Raw genomic sequence first — 21,252 nt, 5'->3', positions numbered from 1 at the left:
CCACAAGAGCCACAAAATCCCCCCCCAAAAGATCAAGGAGCCCCCAAAAAGCAGCAGCCCCCCCCCCAAAGAAAAATGACCCCCCTCAGAAAGCGAAGCCCCCCCAAAAACTGACACCCCCCCAGGATGTCCCAGAGGGGAGTAATTTGAGAGGTGGTCCTGCATCATGGGGGGGGGGGCTGCTGGTGATCACCCCCTTTCCCCACCGCAAGGGCCAGATAATCCCCCCCAAAAAGAAGCAGCCCCCCCCAAATGTTCCTCTACACACAGACACCCCCAACTCCCGGCTCCTTCCCCAGGAAAGCCCCCCCCCTCCCTCCCCGATTTCCCCAGGGGGTTTTGGGGGGGGGTCCCCACTCACCAGCGCAGGTCTGACAGCGCCCCGTCCTCTCGATGACGCCCTGACGGGGGTCCATAAGCCCCCCCAGTTTGGGGCGTCCCCCCTCTGTCGTTTCAGGGTACTTGATACCCCCCTCCGTCACCGACATCCGTTTCTGAAGGGCAAAAGGGCAACAAGGGGGGTGAGGGGAAGCCCCCAGCCCCCCCATTCCTCTCCTGAGCACCCCGGGAGACCCCTCCCCAGCACCCCAAAACCAGGAGACACCCCAAGTCACCACCACCCACCTTACCCCCCCCCCAACACTCACCCAGGGACCCCCAAAGGGCCCCCCCCGGCACCTCTGTCACCCCCTAGGGACCCCCAGGTCCCTTCAGATGTTCCCTGGACACCCCCAGGGACCCCCAACACCCCCCCCAGGGACCCCCAACACCCCCCCCCCCTTCTGGGGGCTACCTGGGCACCCCAGTGTTTCCCCAGGGCACCCTCAGCCACTCCCAGGGACCCCAATCCCCCTCCCAGACACCCTCGATCTTCTTCCAGGGGCTCCCCAGTGCCCCCTCAGCCCACCCCAGGCCCCCCAGCAGCTCCCAGGCCCCCCCAGGACCATTCCAGGGACCCATGGGGCCCCCCAAGACCCTTCCAGGACACCCCAGGAATCTCAATTCCCCTCCAAAGGCACCTCTGGGACCCAAATATTCCCCCAGGGACACCAATTCCCCTCCAGGGCACCCATGGCACCCCAAGACCCCCTCAATGCACCCCCATATCCCTCCCAGGGCACCCCAGCACGGTTCCAGGGGTCCCAACACCCCCTCCCTGCACCCCATTATCCTCCCCATGGCCCCCAGACCCCTCCAAGGCGCTCCAGCACACCTCCAGGGACCCCCCCAGTGCTCCCAGTGACCCCCCCAAGGCACCCACAGGACCCCAACACCCCCTCCCTGCACCCCCAGACCCTCCCCATGGCACCCAGACCCCTCCAAGGCGCTCCAGCACACCTCCAGCCCCCCCAGTGCTCGCAGTGACCCCCCAAAGCACCCACAGGACCCCAACACCCCCTCCCTGCACCCCCAGACCCTTCCCATGGCACCCAGACCCCTCCAAGGCGCTCCAGCACACCTCCAGGGACCCCCCCCAGTGTTCCCAGGGACCCCCCCAAGGCACCCACAGGACCCCAACACCCCCTCCTTGCACCCCCGGACCCTCCCCATGGCCCCCAGACCCCTCCAAGGCGCTCCAGCACACCTCCAAGGACCCCCCCCAGTGTTCCCAGTGACCCCCCCAAGGCACCCACAGGACCCCAACACCCCCTCCCTGCACCCCCAGACCCTCCCCATGGCCCCCAGACCCCTCCAAGGCGCTCCAGCACGCCTCCAGGGACCCCAACAACCCCCCCAGGGCTCCCAGTGACTCCCCCTAAGGCACCCTAGGAAACCCAGCTTCCCTCCAAAAGCACCCAAGGACCCCAAAACCACCGCCCCCTCCCCCCCCACAGCGCCGCCCCCAGCCTCTGGGGGGCGCTACACCCCGCCCGGGGCGTCTCTATCCCCCCCTCTCGGTGCCCCGGCGCCATTTCCCGGCGCCGCTCCCCCCTCTCAACCCCCGGCCCCCGCTTCCCGACCTCCTTCCCCCCCCGACCCCCGCCGCCGGTACCATCTCATCGGGGCTGAGGATGCCGAATTGGACCCGCTTGATAGTGCGCAGCGGGCAGGCGCTATCCCCCGAGGGCGGCCCACCGTGCATGGCGCCCGCTCACACCGCGGCCTCACGCCGCCTCAGACAACCGAAACAAAATAACAAAAAAAAACCCCAACAAACAAAACAAAACACCCCTTCTTTTCAGTCAACTCCACCGCCAAAAGCCAGCTAGGGGTAACCGGCCCCACGGCGAGACCCCCGCCGGGAGCAGCACCCCCGCTTTCTGCTCCCGGCCGCTCCGCGCTGCCCGGCGCGACTGAGCAGGGGGCCCGCCGGCACCTCCTTATATAGCCTCGCCCCCCGCGAGAGCCGGGCCGTGCGCAGCGGCAGGGGCGGGAGGGGGCGGGGCCGGAGCGTACCAAGCGGCGGAGGGGGAACGGGAGGGTGAGCGGTGCGGGGAGAGATGGGATAGAAGCGGTGAGAAGAGGGAGGGGGTGGCAGGCGCTGGTGGTGGTCGTGGGGGGAAGCGGGGGGACGGAATGGAGGGGGCTGCGGGCTGCGCGTGTCGCTGGGGTTACACAAAGAGGCCCCCCCGGGCGGTGGGAGAAGCTCATGAATAATGCATAGCGGTGCGAGGGGAAAGCCACGCCCCCGGCGCCGAAGTGCGGCTGATTCCGTCTCCGAGCGTTGAGCGCTGCTGGAAGCGTCCGGAAATTGCCGAAGCGCAGCCGGAAGCGTCCGGAGATTACCGAAGGTGCCGGAGATTGCCGAAGCGCCGCTCCGAGCTGCGGCCTGCGCCGCCGTGGCCTCGCCCGCCCGCCTCGCCCGCGCCGCCGCTCCCCGGCCCGGCTGCCGCTGCTGGGAAAGGCCGCGGCTTGGGCCTACTCCCGGCGGGGGGAACGTGGGCGAGCCCGGCGCGGCGGAGGCGGCCTCAGGGATGGTGGAGAAGCGTCTGAGGGGGGGCGAAGGGAGGGTTGCGGAGAGGTGGGGCGTTGGGGGAGCAAGGGGAGTGGGGGGGGGGGCGGGATATTTAGTGGTTGGGGGAGATGGTTGGGGCAGGAATGAGGCGTTTGGGGGGCAATTAAGGGCGGGGGGGGGACTTGAGGGGCAGGGAAGGGGTGTTGGAGATTTGGGGGGCAAGAGGGTTATTTTAGGGGGGCAATTAGGAGCAGGGAGGGGGTGTAGGAGGGTCTGGGGGTCAAGAAGGTTATTTTGGGGGTACAGGAGGGTTGGGGGGGCAATTGGCAGGGTGGGGGGATTGGGGAGGAGCAGGGGGTTTGGGGGACATTTGAAGGCAGGGTGGGGGACTTGGGGGCAGTTAGGGCTTTTGGGGGGCAGGTTAGGGGGAGGGAGGGGGTTTTGGAGGGTTTGGGGGGCAGGAGAGTTGTTTGGGGGGCAATTGGGGGCAGGGAGGAGGTGTTGGAGCATTTGGCGGGGATTTGGGGGGCAGGGAGGGGGTGTCCCCTCCCCCATCTCTATCAGGGTCTCCTTTGTCACCCTGTCACCAGTGAGGTCCCGGTCACCCGGAGGGCGCCCCCCACCCCCACCGGTGCCACCCCTGACCTGCCCCCCCGGTCACCATCTCCAGTGGGGTCCCCATTGTGGTCCCCGTGTCCTGGGGTCCACAACTGTGCAACAATGTGACGCACAACACAAGCACAACACGTGGCAGCACAACGTGATGCACAACACAACCGATGACAGCGTGCAGCACAGCCGCAGGACAACCATGACACCTAGCAGCAAGGCCTGACACGCAACACAACCGGCAACACCCGGCAGCACAGCCTGATGCACAATGTCACCCACAACACTATGTGACACAACCCCAAGCAGCACAACCTGACACAACAAACCCGCAACAGCATGCAACACAACCAGCAACACCCAGCAGCACAGTGTGATGCACAACATGATGCACAATGAGACCCATGGCACCCTGTGCAGCACAGCCTGATGCACAATGTGACATGCAACACAACCAACAACACCTGGCAGCACAGCGTGACACAACACACACCACCACCCAGCACAGCCTGATGCACAATGTGACCCACAATACCATGTGACACAGCCCCAAGCAGCACAGCCCGACACACAGCACAACCAACAACACCCAGCAGCACAGCCTGACGCACAACACAACCAACAACAGCATGCAGCACAGCCTGACATGTAGCACAGCCGCAACGTAACTGCAACACCTGGCAGCACAGCCCGATGCGCAATGTGATGCACAACATAACCCACAACACCCGGCAGCACAACCTGGGGTGCAACACAGCCCTCAGCAGCACAGCCCGACATACAACACAACCAACAGCACCCGGCAGCACAGCCTGATGCACAACACAACCAACAACAGTGTGCAGCACAGCTGCAACGCAACCACAACACCCAGCAGCACAGCCTGACAAGCTACACAACATGACACAAAAACCTGACGTGCAGCACAACCTGCCTCGCGACACAACCCGCAACACCGTGTGCCACAACCTGCCATACAACATGACCCACAACACCGTACGACACAGCCTGACACACAACACGACCCACACCACCGTATGGCACTGCCTGACACACAACATGACCCGCAACACCATGTGGCACAACCAGCTCCACAATGTAACCTACAACACTGCATGGTACAACATGACCCACAACACCGCGGGGCACAACCAGCACAAGGCAGCCGACGGCGCGGTGACAATGTGACACAGCTGGTGACACAATGCAACACCGGGAGCGCGGCGCTGCACCTGAGTCCCCAGCACACGCACAAACACGTGTGCACACGCGTGGAGTTGTGGGGGGTGGTACACCCGGCCGTGTATGTTGTGCCGCTGTTTGTGTGCCTTGTGTGCTGGTGTGCCCCCGGTTGTGTCCCCAGTTGTGTGTCACCGTACCCCCCGTTGTGCCCCAGTTGCATCCTGTCATGCCTCAGTTGTGTCCCCAGTTGTGTGTCACTGTACCCCACATTGTGCCCCCAGCTGTACCCCCTGTCGTGTCCCACTGTGCCCCCTGGTTGCGTCTCACTGTCCCCCCAGTTGTGTCCCACTGTCCCCCCAGTTGTGTCTTGCTGTACCCCCCACTGTGCCCTCCGACTGTACCCTGCTTGTGTCCCACTGTCCCATGACTGTCCCCCTGGTTGTGCCCCCAGTTGTGTCTGACTGTCCTGCCGGTTGTACCCCCAATTGTGTCCCACTGTCCCCCCAGCTGTCCCCCCAGTCGTGTCTGACTGTCCCGCTGGTTGTCCCCCCACTTGTGTCCCCTTGCCCCCCCGGCTGTGTCCGACTGTCCCCCCCTCGCTGTCCCCCCGCCTGTCCCCTACTTGTGTCCCACTGTTCCCCTGACTGTACCCCCAGTTGTGTCTGACTGTCCCGCCTGTTGTACCCCCAGTTGTGTCCCACTGTCCCCCCAGCTGTGTCTCACTGTCCCCGCCTGCTGTCCCCCCGCCTGTCCCCCAGTTGTGTCCCACTGTCCCCCTGACTGTCCCCCCAGTTGTGTCTGACTGTCCGCTGGTTGTCCCCCCACTTGTGTCCCCTTGCCCCCCCGGCTGTGTCCGACTGTCCCCCCCGCTGTACCCCCGCCTGTCCCCCAGTTGTGTCCCACTGTCCCCCCAGCTGTGTCCAACTGTACCCCCCCGCTGTCCCCCTGACTGTCCCCCCGGTTGTGTCTGACTGTACCCTCCGCCTGTACCCCTGTTGTGTCCCACTGTCCCCCCAGTTGTGTCCCCTTGCCCCCCTGGCTGTGTCTGACTGTCGTCGTCCCCCCGCTGTCCCCCCACCTGTCCCCCAGTTGTGTCCCACTGTCCCCCTGACTGTCCCCCCAGTTGTGTCCGACTGTGGCCCCTGCTGTGGCCCTGCCTGTCCCACTCTGGTGTCCCCCTGTCCCGTCCCCGTCCCCCCCGGCTGTCCCCGCCTGTCGCTGTCCCCACTTGTCCCCCCCCCGCCTCCGCTCGTCCCCCCGCGTCTCCCCCGTGACCCCCAGTGGGGTCACCCCCCCGTGTCCCTGTCCCCCCCCGTTGTCCCCCCCCGTGTCCCCGTGGGGGGGGGGGGGGGGGGGGGGGGGGGCTCCCTCCCACCCGGGGCCCAACGGCGCCGCCTCCATCTTGTGCCGCCGCCGCACCGTCGCGACATCAACCGGCCCCGGGACAGGCCCCGGTAACGACCCCCCCCGGGACCCCCCCAGCGAACCCCCCCCCTCTGCACTCGGACCCCCCACCCCCACCCCTGGGGGGCACCGGAACCCCCCCACCCCGCATCGGGCCTGGCGCAGGATCGGGACCCCCTTCCCCCACCGCAACCCCCCCCCCCCCATGAACAGGGGGGTCCTCATGGGGCTGATGCCCCCCCGAGCCCCCCCTTCCTCCGGGGGGGCCGCCCCCCCCCCCCCCCCCCCCCCGCCCCCGGGACCCACAAAGTACCCTGGGACCTCCCAAAGTGCCCCACCCCCCTGCAACACCCCGCCACCACCCCCACCCCCACCCCCCTCCCCGGGACCCCCCAAATGTCACTCGCCCCCAAGACCCCCCAAGTGCTGCTGGAGGGGTGGGGGCTGAACCCGGGGGGGGGAGGGGGGCAGTTAGGGGGTCGCCGCGGCGGTTGTGCGTGTGTGACTGTTGGGGGGCGGGTGTGCGGGGGCGGGTGGGGCGCGTGTCCCCCATGTGTCATGTCCGTGTGCGGTTGTGCATGTCAGGTGTCCATGTGCGGGTGTCTGTGTCATGTCCCTGTGCGGGTGTGTGTCTGTGTGCGATTGAGTGTCAAGTGTCCGTGTGCGGGGGTGTGTGTCATGTCCCTGTGTGGTTGTGCGTGTTGAGTGTCCCTGTGCGGTTGTGTGTCCGTGTGCAGTTGTGTGTGTTGTGTCTGTGTGCGTGTCAAGTGTCTGTGTGCGGGTGTCCGTGTCATGTCCCTGTGCGGTTGTGTGTCCCTGTGCGGCAGTGCATGTCGTGTCTGTGTGCGATTGTGCAACCCTGTGCGGTTGTGTGTGTCATGTCCCTGTGCGGGTGTGCATGTCGTGTTTGTGTGCGGTTGTATGTTCCTATGTGGTTGTGCATGTCAAGGATCTGTGTGCTGCTGTGCATCCATGGGCGGTTGTATGTCCCTGTGCAGTTGTGGGTCCCTGTGCGGCAGTGCGTGTCGTGTCTGTGTGTGACTGTGCTTATCAAGTGTCCGTGTGCGATTGTGCATCCCTGTGCGGTTGTGTGTGTCATGTCCCTGTGCGGGTGTGCATGTCGTGTTTCTGTGCGGTTGTATGTCCATATGTGGTTGCGCATGTCAAGGATCTGTGTGCTGCTGTGCATCCATGTGCGGTTGTATGTCCCTGTGCGGGTGTGTGTGTCCTGTCTGTGTGCGGTTGTATGTCCATATGTGCTTGTGCATCTGTCTGTGGTTGTGCATGTCAAGGATCTGTGTGCTGCTGTGCATCCATGTGCGGTTGTGTGTCCCTGTGCGGCAGTGCGTGTCGTGTCTGTGTGCGACTGTGCTTATCAAGTGTCCGTGTGCGATTGTGCATCCCTGTGCGGATGTGTGTGTCATGTCCCTGTGCGGGTGTGCATGTCGTGTTTGTGTGCCGTTGTATGTCCATACGTGGTTGTGCGTCTGTTTGTGGTCGTGCATGTCAAGGATCTGTGTGCTGTTGTGCATCCATGTGTGGTTGTATGTCCCTGTGTGGGTGTGCGTGTCTTGTCTGTGTGCGGTTGTATGTCCATATGTGGTTGTGCGTCCGTCTGCGGTTGTGCATGTCAAGTATCTGTGTGCTGTTGTGCATCCGTGTGCGGTTTTGTGGGCGCCAAGTGTCTGCATGCAGTTGTATGTCCCTGTGCGGTTGTGCATGTCAAGGGCCCATGTGCGGCTGCTTGTGTGTCTGTGTGCGGTTGTGAGTCCATCACGCCTGTGCACACCTGTGTGTCCGTGTGTGATTGTGCCAAGTGTCTCCGTGTGTCCATGCATGGTTGGGAATGTTGTGTGTCCCTGTGCGGTTGTGTGCGTGGCTGTGCGTTCATGTCTGATTGTGAGCGTCATGTCCGTGCGTGCCATGTCACCGTGCACACATGCGAGGGCTGTCAGGTGTGGGTGTGAGTCCCCATTGTACTGCCACGTCTGTGTCACTCTCCCGGCACAGGCACAACACACACGTGTGCAATGGTCATGCGGTTGTGCGCAGGCACCGTGCGCCTGTAGCCCACGTGTGCACGTGTGTGCATGTTGGCTTGCACTTGTGCACATGCAAGCATGATGCATTTGCTCTGTGTGGGTGTTGCGTGCGCTGCAGGTGTTGCATGCGGGTGTTTTGTGCACTGTGGGTGTTGCATGCGGGTGTATGTGTGTGTATGGGATGTGCGGTGCGGCTGTTGTGTATTGCGCGTGTGCTGCTGCGTGCAGTGCGGCTGTTGTGCACATGCGTGGGCTGTTGTTGTGCACATGTGCAGTGTGGGTGTTGTGTGTGCTGCTACGCCCAGGTGCTGCAGCTGTTGCGTGCGGTGCAGGGGGCTGTAGGTGTGCTGGGGGTGTTCCTGCACCCACATGCATGTGTGCTCAGCTGGTGTGCATGCAGCGTGGGTGTTGTGTGCACTGTGTGCATGCACCGCGGGTGTTGCACACCCTGCATGTGTGCACACCGTTTGTGCTGCAGGCGCTGTGCGTGTCGTGCACGCACTGTACCCGTGTGCGTCTTACAGCTGGTGCGCGTTGTGCGGGTGTTGCGTGTGTCCTCTGTGTGTGCGTGCCTGCTGGAGGTGTTGCATGTGGGTGTTGTGTCCTGGGGTTGTTGTGTGGGGGTGTTGTGTGCTGAGGCTGTTGTGTGGGGGTGTTGTGTGTGATGTGCAATGCAGGTGTTGCATGTCGTGGGCGTTGTGTGCTGGTGTTGCATGCGGGTGTTGTGTGCGGGTGTTGCACAGGTGTTGGGTGCTATGGGTGTTGCATGTGGGTGTTGTGTGCGGGTGTTGCACAGGTGTTGGGTGCTGTGGGTGTTGCATGAGGGTGTTGCGTGTAGTGTGCGATGCAGCTGTTGTGTGTTGTGGGTGCTGCATGCAAGTGTTGCATGGGGGTGTTGCACGGGTGTTGTATGTTGTGGGTGTTGCATGCAGGTGTGTATGGGTGTTGTGTGCGTGCAGGTGTTGTGTGCAGGTGTTGCATGTTGTGGGTGTTGCATGCAGGTGTTATGTGTGGGTGTTACTTGCGGGTGTTGCATGTAGTGGGTGTTGCATGCAGCTGTCGTGTGCATGCAGGTGTTGCATGCGGGTGTTGCACGCAGGTGTACGGTGCAGGTGTTGCACGCGGGTGTGCGATATGGCTGTTGTGTGCGGCTGTTGCGCACGTCACACGAGTGTGTCACCCCCCCCGCCACTGCCTGTCACCCCGGGGGGTGTGGGTGTGTGTGTCCCCAACCCCTCGCGCGCAGCTGGGTGACACCCCCCGTCACCCGCCTCCGACTGTGCCTGTCACTCACTGACACACACCCCCCACCCCCCCCCGCCCCTCACCCCCCCCAGCCCCCCTCTGCCTGTTCCTTTAACAGCCCCCGGCGCAAGGGCTTGTGGTAGGAAGGGGGCCTCGTGACATCACGCCCAGCCCAGCCAATGAGCATCCAGGTGAGCTCTGACGTCACCCTTACCCGCTCTCCCATTGGTCCGCGGGGGGTGTGACACGGGGCGGGGTCCCCCTTTTTTTCTGCTCCCTCATTGGCTGCAGGTGAAAGGTCTTTCCCCTGGCAGGATCTTGGGGGGGGGGGGAGGGGAGGGGTGTTGGGGGGGGAGGGGGTGTTGGGGGGGTTGTTGCCATGGCAACAGTTGGGTGACATCTCCCCTCCCCCCTCACCGGGGATGCCGCCGCCTGTGACGCCCGTCACCGCGGATGGAGGTTGTCAGGCGGCTCCGGGGTACTTTTTTTTGGGGGTGGGGGGTGGGGTGCGAAAGGAGCGGGGGGGGGGGTTGGTGGGCCTCCCCTCCCCCACCCCCACCCCCCGACATTTGGGGTCCCCTCCCCGTTGCCCCCCGGGGTGGGAGGGGGAGGGGTGCTGGGGGTGTCTGGGTGTTTCCTTGCGGGGTTGTTGCCGTTGACAACGGTGGGGTGGGGGGGGAGGGGGGCGGATGGGGGAGGGGGGGGTGGTGCATGGGGGGGTGTCCCCTCTGCCTGTATCCCCCTTCCCCCTGTCCCTGTAGGCCTCCGGCTGTAGCCGCTGCGTCAGGTTGTTCCCCTCCCCCTTGACCCCACCCCCCGCTGGCATCGGTTGTACCCAGGGTGGCCCCTCCCCCACCCCCCTGTCACCCCCATCCGCCTGTACCCCCTTCCCCACTGCACCCCCTCCCCACACCCCGCCTGGCACAACCACCCCCTCCCCCGTCACCCACTACCCCCCCCCGCGACTGTACACACCCCCAGTCGCGGGACAACTACACCGCGATGTCACTCTGACGCCTGATGACATCATACAGTAGGTGACACCCCCCGATGGTGTCACCCCCGGGCAGCCCCACCCGGCTGTACCCACCACCGCGGGGCACAGGCGGCGCCCTGCCCCCTCCAGCGATGTCACACCTGTGGTGGCGGTGATGTCACGCTGTGCGGCATCTCCGGCCCATGACGTCACGTGTCCCATGTCACGCGGCACCCAGAGCTGCACACCCCGCTGCCACATCGTCACCCGCTGCTGCTTTGTCACCTGCTGCCACTTTGTCACCCGACGTGTTTTGTCACCTGCTGCCACTTTGTCACTCACCGCCATTTTGTCACCCTCTACTTTTCATCACCCAGTGCCACTTTGACACCCTCTTTCATTTTGTCACCCGCCACCATTTTGTCACCCGTTGCCACTTTGTCACCCATTTCCACTTTGTCACCCGTTGCTGTTTTGTCACCTGCTGTCACTTTGTCACCCACTGCCATTTTGTCATCTGCCACCATTTTGTCACCCACCACCATTTTTCCCCACTGGTATTTTGTCACCCGCTGCCATTTTGTCACCCGCTGACACTTTGTCACCCGCTGACACTTTGTCACCCACCACAATTTTGTCACCCTCTACTTTGTCACCTGCTGCTACTTTGTCACCCAACATGTTTTGTCACCCGCTGCCACTTTGTCACCCGCCGCCATTTCCCCCACCAGTACTTTGTCATCTATTCCCATTTTGCCACCCTCTACTTTGTCACCCTCTTTCATTTTGTCACCTGCCACCATTTTGTCACCCCCTCCACTGCCACTGTCACCCATTTCCACTTTGTCACCCCTTTCTATTTTGTCACCCGTTGCCAGTTTGTAACCTGTTGCCATTTTGTCACCCACTGCCACTTTGTCACCCACCCCATTTTTTCCCCACTGGTAATTTGTCACCCGCTGCCATTTTGTCAATCATTTCGACTTTGTAACCAATCCCATTTTGTCACCTGTCACCGTTTTGTCACCCGCTGCCACTTTGTCACCCGCCACCATTTTTTCCCCGCTGGTACTTTGCCACCTGCTGCCGTTTTGTCACCCTCTACTTTGTCAGCCACTGCCACTTTGTCACCCATTTCCACTTTGTCACCCATTTCTATTTTGTCACCCACTGCCATTTTGTCACCTGCTGTCATGTTGTCACCCAACGTGTTTTCTCACCCACTGCCATTTTTTCACCCACCACCATTTTGTCACCCACCACCATTTTTTCCCCGCTGCCATTTTGTCACCCAGTTCCATTTTGTCACCCGCTGCCACTTTGTCACCCACCACCATTTTTTTCCACCAGTTCTTTGTCACCTGTTCCCATTTTGTCACCCTCTACTTTGTCACCCGCTTCCATTTTGTCACCCACTTCCATTTTGTCACCCACTGCCACTTTGTCACTGGATGTGTTTTGTCACCCGCTGCCACTTTGTCACCCACCACCATTTTTTCACCGGCTGCTACTTTGTCACCTGTGTGCACACGTGTTGTACCACCAGACTGTGACCCCTCCTCGTGGCCTCCAACTGTTGCTTCCTCCCGTCACAACCGACTGTTCCGGCACAACCAGAGGCAGAAGCCAGGATGGAGCTGCCCCTCCTGTCCCCACCTTGCTACAGCCGCACTGGGCTGGCGCAGTGCTGGCACGCTGTAGTCGCGGTGTCACCCTGCCCGCACCCATGACTGTGGTGCGATGCGGTTGGGACGTACCCACGGGCAGACTGGGAACCCCGGGCAGGCTGCCGGGTGTGCTGAGGGCACCGCTCCGCCTGTTCTGCCCATTATCGCCCCTCCGACTGTAACCAGGCTGCACCGCTTCGCCTGTACTTGATTTTTCCCCCCTCCGATTGTAGCCAGGCTGCACCACTCTGCCTGTACTGGCCTTTATTGCCCCTCCAACTGTAGCCGGGCTGCACCGCTCCGCCTGTACTGGCATTTATTGCCCCTCTGACTGTAGCCAGGCTGCACTGCTACGCCTGTACCAGCCTTGCTTACCCATCCTCTATTCCGGGTACCCCCGTGTCCAGGTGTTCCTGTGGCCCCCCCCCAGCACCCTGGGGACCCTGTGTCCAGTTGTACTGACCCCCCTCCCGCTCCCCTCCCCCCCAGGAGGCCCTGCCGGCTGTGACCCCCCACCGAGGACCCCCGGAGCAGCAACACCTAGTCCATGAGGCCTCTCACAGGTAGGGGACACCCCACCGTCGCCATGGCAACCGGCCTCATCCGGACCCCCCTCATTGCCATGGCAACCCACAGCTGTCACCATGACAATGGGCCGCATCCTGCCCCACGGCGCTGTGGGGTGATGCTGTGGGGCTGCATCCTGCCCCATGGTGCTGTGGGGCTGGATCCTGCCCCACGGCGCTGTGGGGTGATGCTGTGGGGCTGCATCCTGCCCCATGGTGCTGTGGGGTGATGCTGTGGGGCTGGATCCTGCCCCATGGCGCTGTGGGGTGATGCTGTGGGGCTGCATCCTGCCCCATGGTGCTGTGGGGTGATGCTGTGGGGCTGGATCCTGCCCCATGGCGCTGTGGGGTGATGCTGTGGGGCTGGATCCTGCCCCATGGCGCTGTGGGGTGATGCCGTGAGGTGCAGGAGCTGGATCCCACGGTCCGATGGGGTGGATCCCGCGGGGGATGGGGGGCGGTGGGGCCCGATCCGGCGGCGCCGTGGGGCGCTGGGCTGGATCCCGTCCCGGGCGGCGGCGCTGGCCCCGATCCCGGGTGGGCGATCGGCCAAGGCGGCTTCGGCTCCTCGGGGGGGGGGGGGGGGGGGGGGGGGGGGGGGGGGAAGGATCCGGCCGCTGCGCACATCCGGGATCTCCCGGGATCTGGGGGGGGCCGCGCCCTGCACCAGGTAGAGCCCCCCCTTTCCCCCCCCCCGCCCCCCCACTGGATCCCTGGGGATCCTGGCGGCAGGGGGCGGATCCTGGTGGAGGGAGCGGGGCAGATGGGCTGAGGAGGATCCCATGGGATTGCGGGGGGGTGTGTGGGGTGGGGATCCCTGCCCGGTTGGGGTCTGGGATCTGCCAGGATCTCTAGGGCTGGAGCTGAGCTGGGATTGGAGCTGGGATTTCCTGGGATCTGTGGGGCTGGATCCTGGGCAGGATGGGTCTGAGATGTGCCAGGGTCTGCGGGGCTGGATCCCAGCTGCAATGGAGCTGGGATCTTCTGGGATCTGTGGGGCTGAGCGAGGATGGAGCTGGGATCTGCCAGGGTCTGTGGGGCTGGATCCCAGTTGGGATGGAGCTGGGATCTTCTGGGATCTGTGGGGCTGAGTGAGGATGGAGCTGGGAACTGCCAGGGTCTGTGGGGCTGGATCCCAGCTGGGATGGAGCTGGGATCTTCTGGGATCTGTGGGGCTGAGCGAGGATGGAGCTGGGATCTGCCAGGGTCTGTGGGGCTGGATCCCAGCTGGGATGGGTCTGGGGTCTCCTGAGATCTGTGGGGTTGGATCCCACTGTCATGGAGCTGGGATCTGCCAGGATCTGTGGGGCTGGGCATTGGTTGAGCTGGATCCTGGATCACCTGGGGTCCGCGGGGCTGGAGCTGAACTGGGATGGAGTTGGGATCTCCCAGGATCTGTGGGGCTGAGTCCCAGCTGCAGTGGAACTGGGATCCCCCTGGATCTGTGGGGCTGGAGCTGAGCTGGGGTGGAGCAGGGATCTCCTGCGATCTGATGGGGGGGGGGGGGCGGGGCAAGTAGTCACGGGGCTGAGTTTGGGATCCCCGGGGACCTGGGGGTCTGGCAGTTGCCTGCAAAGGATCTGGGATCTGCCAGGATCTGTGGGGCTGGATCCCAGCTGTGACAGAGCTGGGATCTCGGGGAGGGGGGGGGGGGGAATCCCTGACCTTGGCAGCTGGATCCCACGCCCCTGGGGGTATCTGTGAAACTGGGGGGGGGGGATCCCTTGGTGGGGGATCCAACCAGCTTGGGGGGATCCCTTGACCCCAGGAGCCATCCCCGAGCCCCAGAGGTGCTGTGGGGCAGAGCAGGGGATGCTGGGAAGGATGGGGATGGTCTGGGGGGGGCAGCAGGGGGTGTGGGGCAGGTTGGGGGGCAGGAGGGGGTCCTGGGGGGCAGGTTGGGGGGCAGGAGGGGGGTGCTGTGGGGCTGTGGGGCAGGTTGGGGGGCAGGAGGGGGTCCTGGGGGGCTGGGGGGCAGGTTGGGGGGCAGGGGGGGTGCTGTGGGGCTGTGGGGCAGGTTGGGGGGCAGGAGGGGGTCCTGGGGGGCAGGTTGGGGGGTGGGAGGGGGTCCTGGGGGGCTGGGGGGCAGGTTGGGGGGCAGGAGGCGTGCTGTGGGGCTGGGGGCAGGCCCTGGGCTGGCTGTGGGTCGTGCCGTGGGTCACGCCAGGGGTGACACTGTGGGTCGTGCCGTGGGGCAGCCCCAGGGTGGGGGTCGCGCCGTGGGTCGCACCGTGGGTCGCGCCGTGGCGGCTCCCGCAGCCATTTTAGCCGCCGGCCGCGGAGGCCTCGACGCAAAATGGCTCCTCAGTGCCGGGGGGGGGGGGGGGGGGGGGGGGGGGCGGGGGCCAGGCGCTGTGGGGCTGGAACTTGTGGGGCTGGGGATCCCCAGCCCCATGGCAGGGACAGACCCTGCCCCACAGCACAGGGGGAACCCCAGTGTGTGTGTGTGTGTGGGGGGGGGGGGGGCTGCCCCACAGCACGGGGACCCCCCCCCAGCACAGGGACCCCCCCAGCCCCACAGCATGGGGACACCCCCCCCCAGCCCCACAGCATGGGGGGCACAGGTGGTCCTGGGGGGTGGGAGGGGGGGCGGGCGGGGTGGGCGGGGGGAGGGGCTGGGGGAGCAAAATCCATGGGGCTGGGGGTGGTGGGGCGTGAATTTGTGGGTGGGGATCTGTAGGGCTGGGGGGACCCCGTGCTGTGGGGCTGGGGAGCCCTAAAGTGTGGGGCTGGGGGACCCTGATCTGGTGGGGCTGGGGGACCACCGATCTGTGGGGCTGGAGGGTGAAGGCAGAGCATGGGGCTGGGGACCCCCCACATGGGGGGCCTGGAGGAGCCGTTGGGACCCCCAAGGCACCCACAGAGGGGTCCCAGGTGTCCCCAGCCCCACAGATGGGGGTACCCAGGCGTCTGTCCAGCCCCATAGGGGGGGTCCCCAGGTGTCCATCCAGCCCCACGGCGGGGACCCAGGTGTCCCAGCCCCACAGATGGGGGTCCCAGGCGTCTGTTCAGCCCCATAGGGGGGTCCCAGGTTTCCATCCACCCCCCCAGGGGGTCCATCCAGCCCATAGCGGGGTCCCACGTTTCCATCCAGCCCCACAGAGGGGTCCCAGGTGTCCCAGCCCCACAGATGGGGGTCCCAGTGTCCATCCACCCACCACAGGGGGGTCCGTCCAGCCCCACAGATGGGGGTCCCAGGTGTCCATCCAGCCCCATAGAGGGGTCCCGGCATTCCCAGCCCCACAGATGGGGGTCCCAGGTGTCCCAGCCCCACAGATGGGGGGTCCCAGATGTCTGTCCAGCCCCATAGGGGGGGTCCCAGGTGTCCATCCACCCCCACAGGGGGTCCGTCCAGCCCCACAGATGGGGTCCCAGGTGTCCATCCAGCCCCATAGAGGGTGTCCCAGGCGTCCCAGCCCCACAGATGGGGGTCCCAGCCCCATAGAGAGGGGTCCCAGCCCCACAAATGGGGGTCCCAGCCCCACAGCGGGGGGTCCCAGCCCCACACGTGGGGGTCCCAGGTGTCTGTCCAGCTCCATGGGGGGGGTCCCAGATGTCCATCCACCCCCACAGGGGGTCCGTCCAGCCCCACAGAGGGGTCCCAGGCGTTCCAGCCCCATAGATGGGGGTCCCAGGCGTCTGTCCAGCTCCATAGGGGGGTCCCAGGCGTCCCAGCCCCACAGATGGGGGTCCCAGGGCGTCCACCCACCCACCACGGCGGGGTCCCCCCCCAGCCCCCGCCGCTGACCCCCTCCCCCCGCAGGGGCGCGCCGCGGGGAGGCTCCGGTCGTGGAGGTGTCGGACGCCGGGCACTGCCGCGCGCTGCTGCTGGAGCTGAACGAGCAGACGGCTGCGGGGCCAGTTCTGTGACGTCACCATCATCGCCGAGGACACCAAGTTCCGGCCCACAAGAGAACGTCCTGGCCGCTTCCAGCCCCTTCTTCAAACGCGCTTTGGCCGAGGAGCCCACCTTGCCCTGCCCCCCCCCGCGTGCTGGAGCTGCCCGGCGTCCAGGCCGGCGTCTTCTCCGACGTCCTCAACTTCATCTACAACTCGCGCTTGGCCGTGCCCTCAGCCGGCGGCTGCCCGCGAGCTGGGGGCCGTGGGGCGCCGCTTGGGCATCTCCTGCCTGCAGCGCCTGGAGGCGGCACCCCCCAAGGAGAGATGACGGCTCCTGGACCCCCCGGCGGCTGGAGAACCCACCCCGTTCCCCCCCGCCGCCACCGGTGGAGTCTGACCTTCCCGCCGCGCTCCAGCGACACGCCGGCGGTGGCCGAGCCGTCGCCGTCGTCGCCCTCGCGTCGCCCTCGGGCGTCGGCGGCGTTGCGCGCTGCGGGTTGTGCGGCGCGGCTATCGGCACGGCGGCGGCGCTGGGGCTGCACGCCAAGCTGCACCGCGGCGCCGGGGGGTTGGCGTGCCGGCACTGCGGCAAGAGCTTCATCCACGTCAAGCGCCTGCAGACGCACGAGGTGCTGTGCAAGTACGGGCAGCGCGAGCCCGACGCCGCCGACGCCGCCAACCACCGCCGCTGCCGACGCCGGCCACCACCACCAACGCGTCGTCACCACCACGTCGTCTGCCGCCGAGCCGCCCCGCGCCGCCCAAAACCCGGCAAGAAAGCGCTGCGTCTGCGTCACCCTGGCGCTGGAGCCGGCGCCGGAGCAGGAGCCAGTGGTGAAGGTGGTGGACGGGCACGTGGTGTACCTGTGCGGCGTCTGCCAGCGCTCCTACATGACGCTCTCCAGCCTGAAGCGCCACGCCAACGTCCATTCCTGGCGCCGCAAGTAACCCCTCCGCTTCTGCGACAAGGTCCTTCGCGCTGGCCGGTAACCGCACCAAGCACGAGGTCTGGCACACTGGCGAGCGCCGCATACCAGTGCATCTTCTGCTGGGTACACCTTTGTCACCTACTACAACCTCAAGACCCACCAGAAAACCTTCCACGGCATCAGCCCCGCGCTCATCGCCTCCGAGAAGACCCCCAACGGCGGCTACAAGCCCAAGCTCAACGCCCTCAAGCTCTACCGCCTGTTGCCCACCCGGGCGCACAAGCGGCCCTACAAGACCTACAGCCCCGGGCTGGTGGCCGACGGCATCCGCCTCCCGGCGGCCGCGCGGCCGAACCGGTGGCCACCGGCGCCGCCTTCCCCCGAGCCGCGGCCCGAACCGGCCTCGTCATTGCCTACGGGCGGCCGGCGGCCTCGGTCATCGTGCGCAGCAGCGCGGCGGGCCGCGTTCCGTCATCGCCTACAACGAGGCCGGCGGGGGAGGGGTGGCGCGGGGCGGCGGCCGCCCAGGAAGAAGCAGGTGCTGCGGATTACAGTCGCGGCGCAGCGAGCGGCTGGGGGAGGCGCCGGTGGGGGGATAGCACGCGGCAGGCGGCGGCAGCGGCGGCGCCCCTCCCCCAACCGGCACCCGCCCCCCCGCCCCCCACCGGCCGCACCATGACCTACGTGGCCAAACCGGCCTACGTGGGGGCGGCGGGGGAGGGGCGGGCGGCGCCGCTGTGCCAGATCACCGTCCGCATCGGCGAGGAGGCCATCGTCAAGCGGCGCATCTCCGAGACCGACCTCCGCCTGGAGACCACCGGCACCGGCGCCGCGCCCTCCCCCCTGCCCCCCGCCGCGCCACCCCCCGCCGCCCGCTTACGCCGACATGCGACGCCGACGACCGGCTCTGGCGCCCCTACTACAGCTACAAGCCCAAGCGCAAGGCGACGGGCGGCGGCGCGACAACCGGCAGCGCGACAGGCGGCGGCGGCGGCGGCGTCAAGGCGAAGAAATCGCGGTGGCGCCGCAAGCTGCGGGCGCTGCGGTGGGCGCCGGGGGACGGTGCCGCCGGTGCGCCGGGTGACGGTGACACCCCCTCGGAGGGGCAGCGGCGGCGGGATTGGCAACACCCGTGCCGGGTGTGTGGGAAAACCTTCACGGCGCTGAGGAAACTACGGAAACACCAACGGGGACACGAGGGGGCGGCCGGCGGGGGTGGGGGAGGGGGTGGGGGTGGGGGTGGCGGGGGTGGGGGGGGGAGGGGTGCCCCCCACCCCCCGCGTGGGACGGCGGCCCTCGCTGCGCTTCGCCTGTAGCCGCTGCGCCAAGGTGTGCAAGACGGCGGCGGCGCTCAGCCGACACGCCAAGCGGCATCAGGCGGAGGCGCCGGCGGCGTCACCCGCGTCACCCGCGTCACCCGCGTCACCCGCGTCGCCACCCCGCGTCAACCGCCGCCACCGGACTGTCATTGCCTACACCCCGCCGGCGGCGTCGGCATCGGCGTTGGTGGTGAAGGAGGAAGGGGGAGGGGAAAAAGGGGGTGCCCCCCCTCCCCCTCCCGGGGACGCCGTCCCCCTCCCCCCGGTGACCCCCGGTGACGCGGGGCAGGGGGTCCAGGGGGTGTCCCCGGGGCCCAGCGGGGGTTACCCAGTTCAGGAACAACCGTTGGCTCTCCTGAGGCGGGGGGGGGACCCCGAGGTTGGGGGAGGGGGGGGGCAAAGGGGGGCGCCCCCCCGGCCCCCCCCTCCCACCCCTGGCTTCCCCCTCCCCTACGGCCCCCGGCTGGTGGCCGCGTACCCCTACCCCTTCCCCCTCCCCCTGGCCCTCAACGTGGTGCTCCCCGAGAGCGACGCGTTCCTGGGGGGGGGGAGGGGCGGGGGGGGTCCCCCCACCCCTCCCCCCCTCCGTCCCCCCCACTTTCAGCTTCCCTGGTGGGGGAGGGAAGCGACCCCGGAAAGCGGGGGGGGGGACCTGAAGGGGTGGGGGGAGGTGGGGGGGAGGGGTCCCACCCCATAGAGCGGGGGGGGGGTGGGGGGGGGAGGGGGCCAGCATGTGGGGGGGCCCTATAGGAGGTTTGGGGTCCCCTAGGAGATGGGGGGGGGGGGCTGCCCCATAGGAAGTGGGGGAGGGGGCATAAGAGTTGGGGAGGGGCGTAAGAGATGGGGGGGGCCCACAGGAGATGGGGGGGGGGGGGGCTGTAGGAGATGGGGGGGGTCCCATAGGAGATGGGGGGGGGCTCTGCCCCATAGGGTGCCCCATAAGAAGTAGAGGGGGGGCCCATAGCGTGGGGGAGGGGCATAAGAGGGTGGGGGGGCCCATAGGAGTTGGGGGACCCCGGGTGAGGAGGGGGGTCCAGCCCCACAGGGGAAGCGGGGGGGGGTCCCCCCTGCCCCATAGGGGGAACTGGGGGGGGGGTCTTCTGCCCCATAGGAGGTGGGGGGGCCCATGGGGGGCACTGGGACCCCCCCCCATAACGCCATGGGGGGGGGGCAGGATCTGGGGGTGCCACAGGGACCAGTGTGGGACCTGGGGGGGCACTGGGTATACTGGGGGGGGGTGCCCAGTCACCCCAAACTGGGGGGAGGAGGGGGGCGGGATGGGGGCTGGGGCTTCCCTCAGTGTAGGAGACCCCCCCCCCAGTGTAGGGGACCCCCCCAGTATAGGGGACTCCCCCAGTATAGGGGACCCCCCCCCCCAGTTTAGAAGACCCCTCCCGTATAGGGGCCCCCCAGTATAGGCGAGCCCCTCGCGGTATAGGCGAAGCCCTCCCAGTATAGGGCCCCCTCCCAGTATATTGCGGCCCCCCAGCATAGTGGGACCCCCTGGGCCCCCCCAAACAGTGGAGACCCCCCCCCGTAGTATGCCCCTCCCCATATATGCCCCTCCCCCCCCATTCCTCCCTCCTCTCCCCCCCCCCCCCCCAGGATTTTGCACCCCCAAAGGGACCCCCCCCACTATAGGGGCCCCTCCCCCCATACGTCAGGGCCCCTCCCCCAATAACCCGGGGTCCCCCCCCCACCATCTCGGGGCCCCTCCCCCACCCGACACCCCCCCCACCCCCCCACCCCCCTCAGCACCTTACGGCATCGCAGTGACATTCCAGCGTGTGTCCCGTCTCCCCTCCCCCCCCCCCCTCCCCCCCCCCGGCGTGCGAGGGGCGTGCGAGGCCCCGTGTCTTCCTCTGGGGGGGGGGGCGTCCTCGTGCAAGGCCCGGGCGTGCAAGGTGGGGGGGGGGGGGGGCACGCGGTGTGTGTCCTCGTGCAAGCCGGGCGGGGCCGGCGAGCCGGGTCCTCGTGCGACGCCCATACCTCGTGCAACGCACGACGGTGCCAGGTGGCTCCTCGCCCCTCCCCCCTCCCCCGCACGCCCCCCCCCCCCTCCCCCCCCCCCCCCCCCGTGCGAGCCCTGCCCTCGTGCCTCGCACGAGCGTGCACGGCCGGCGCCGCCCTCCCCGTGCCCACAACCCCCCCTTCCCCGTGCAAGTCCCCTCCCCCGCCCCCAGGTGCAAGGCCCGTCTTTATGCAATGCGCCCCCGTGCAAGGCCAGCCCTCGTGCAGCGCACGCCCGCGCCCAGGCCCCTCTCACGCCTGCCCCCTGCCCTCGTGCAAGCCGCCCCCACGCTACACACCGCCGTGCGAGGCCGGCGCCCCCCTCCCCCTCCCCCTCCCCTCCCCCACCCCCGTGCGTAGGCTCCTCCTTGCACAAGGGCTGTTCTTGTGCGAGGCCCTCCCGGCGCGAGGGTGGGCTCTTGTGCGCGGCCCGTCTTTGCACCAGGCCCGTCCTCGTGCAGGGCCACCCGCGCACCGCGGATGCTCGTGCGAGCCCCGCCCTTGCGCGAGCTGGACCCCTCGTGCGAGCCCCGCCCTCGTGCGAGGCCCCTCCTGGCACGAGAGCCA

General features: G+C 66.9%; 2 protein-coding genes across 2 annotated transcripts; one reads left to right on the top strand and one right to left on the bottom strand.

Moving 5' to 3' along the window:
• Window positions 1-260: 260 nt before the first annotated feature.
• Window positions 261-2,307, bottom strand: LOC119142076 (DNA-directed RNA polymerase II subunit RPB1-like). Its single transcript, XM_037374787.1, has 2 exons — window positions 1,994-2,307; window positions 261-494 (listed from the first exon to the last, which is right to left on the bottom strand). The coding sequence occupies exons 1-2, from the start codon at window positions 2,081-2,083 to the stop codon at window positions 261-263; spliced, it is 324 nt and encodes a 107-aa protein (XP_037230684.1). The 5' UTR covers window positions 2,084-2,307.
• Window positions 2,308-9,470: 7,163 nt separating this feature from the next.
• On the top strand, window positions 9,471-19,339 carry LOC119142075 (zinc finger and BTB domain-containing protein 4-like). The gene is given in 14 exon segments (XM_037374786.1): window positions 9,471-9,569; window positions 12,511-12,584; window positions 16,351-16,433; window positions 16,435-16,500; window positions 16,502-16,542; window positions 16,544-16,669; window positions 16,671-16,752; window positions 16,844-17,142; window positions 17,204-17,399; window positions 17,401-17,457; window positions 17,459-17,479; window positions 17,481-17,759; window positions 17,762-18,161; window positions 18,164-19,339. Coding segments are annotated over 13 exon segments (2,175 nt in total). The 5' UTR covers window positions 9,471-9,569; window positions 12,511-12,568; the 3' UTR covers window positions 18,673-19,339.
• Window positions 19,340-21,252: the final 1,913 nt, after the last annotated feature.

This window comes from Falco rusticolus, unplaced genomic scaffold (genome assembly GCF_015220075.1).
Source record: "Falco rusticolus isolate bFalRus1 unplaced genomic scaffold, bFalRus1.pri scaffold_216_arrow_ctg1, whole genome shotgun sequence".
NCBI lineage: Eukaryota > Metazoa > Chordata > Aves > Falconiformes > Falconidae > Falco > Falco rusticolus.
This window is presented reverse-complemented; position numbering and strand designations above follow the sequence as displayed.

What these genes read in the sequence shown, in the direction of transcription:
- LOC119142076 (XM_037374787.1), bottom strand. Translation starts at nt 2,083, where the DNA reads ATGCACGGTGGGCCGCCCTCGGGGGATAGCGCCTGCCCGCTGCGCACT. An exon ending in TCCTCAGCCCCGATGAGATG is followed by an intron (nt 495 to 1,993) that starts GTACCGGCGGCG and finishes TTTGCCCTTCAG; the next exon opens with AAACGGATGTCGGTGACGGA.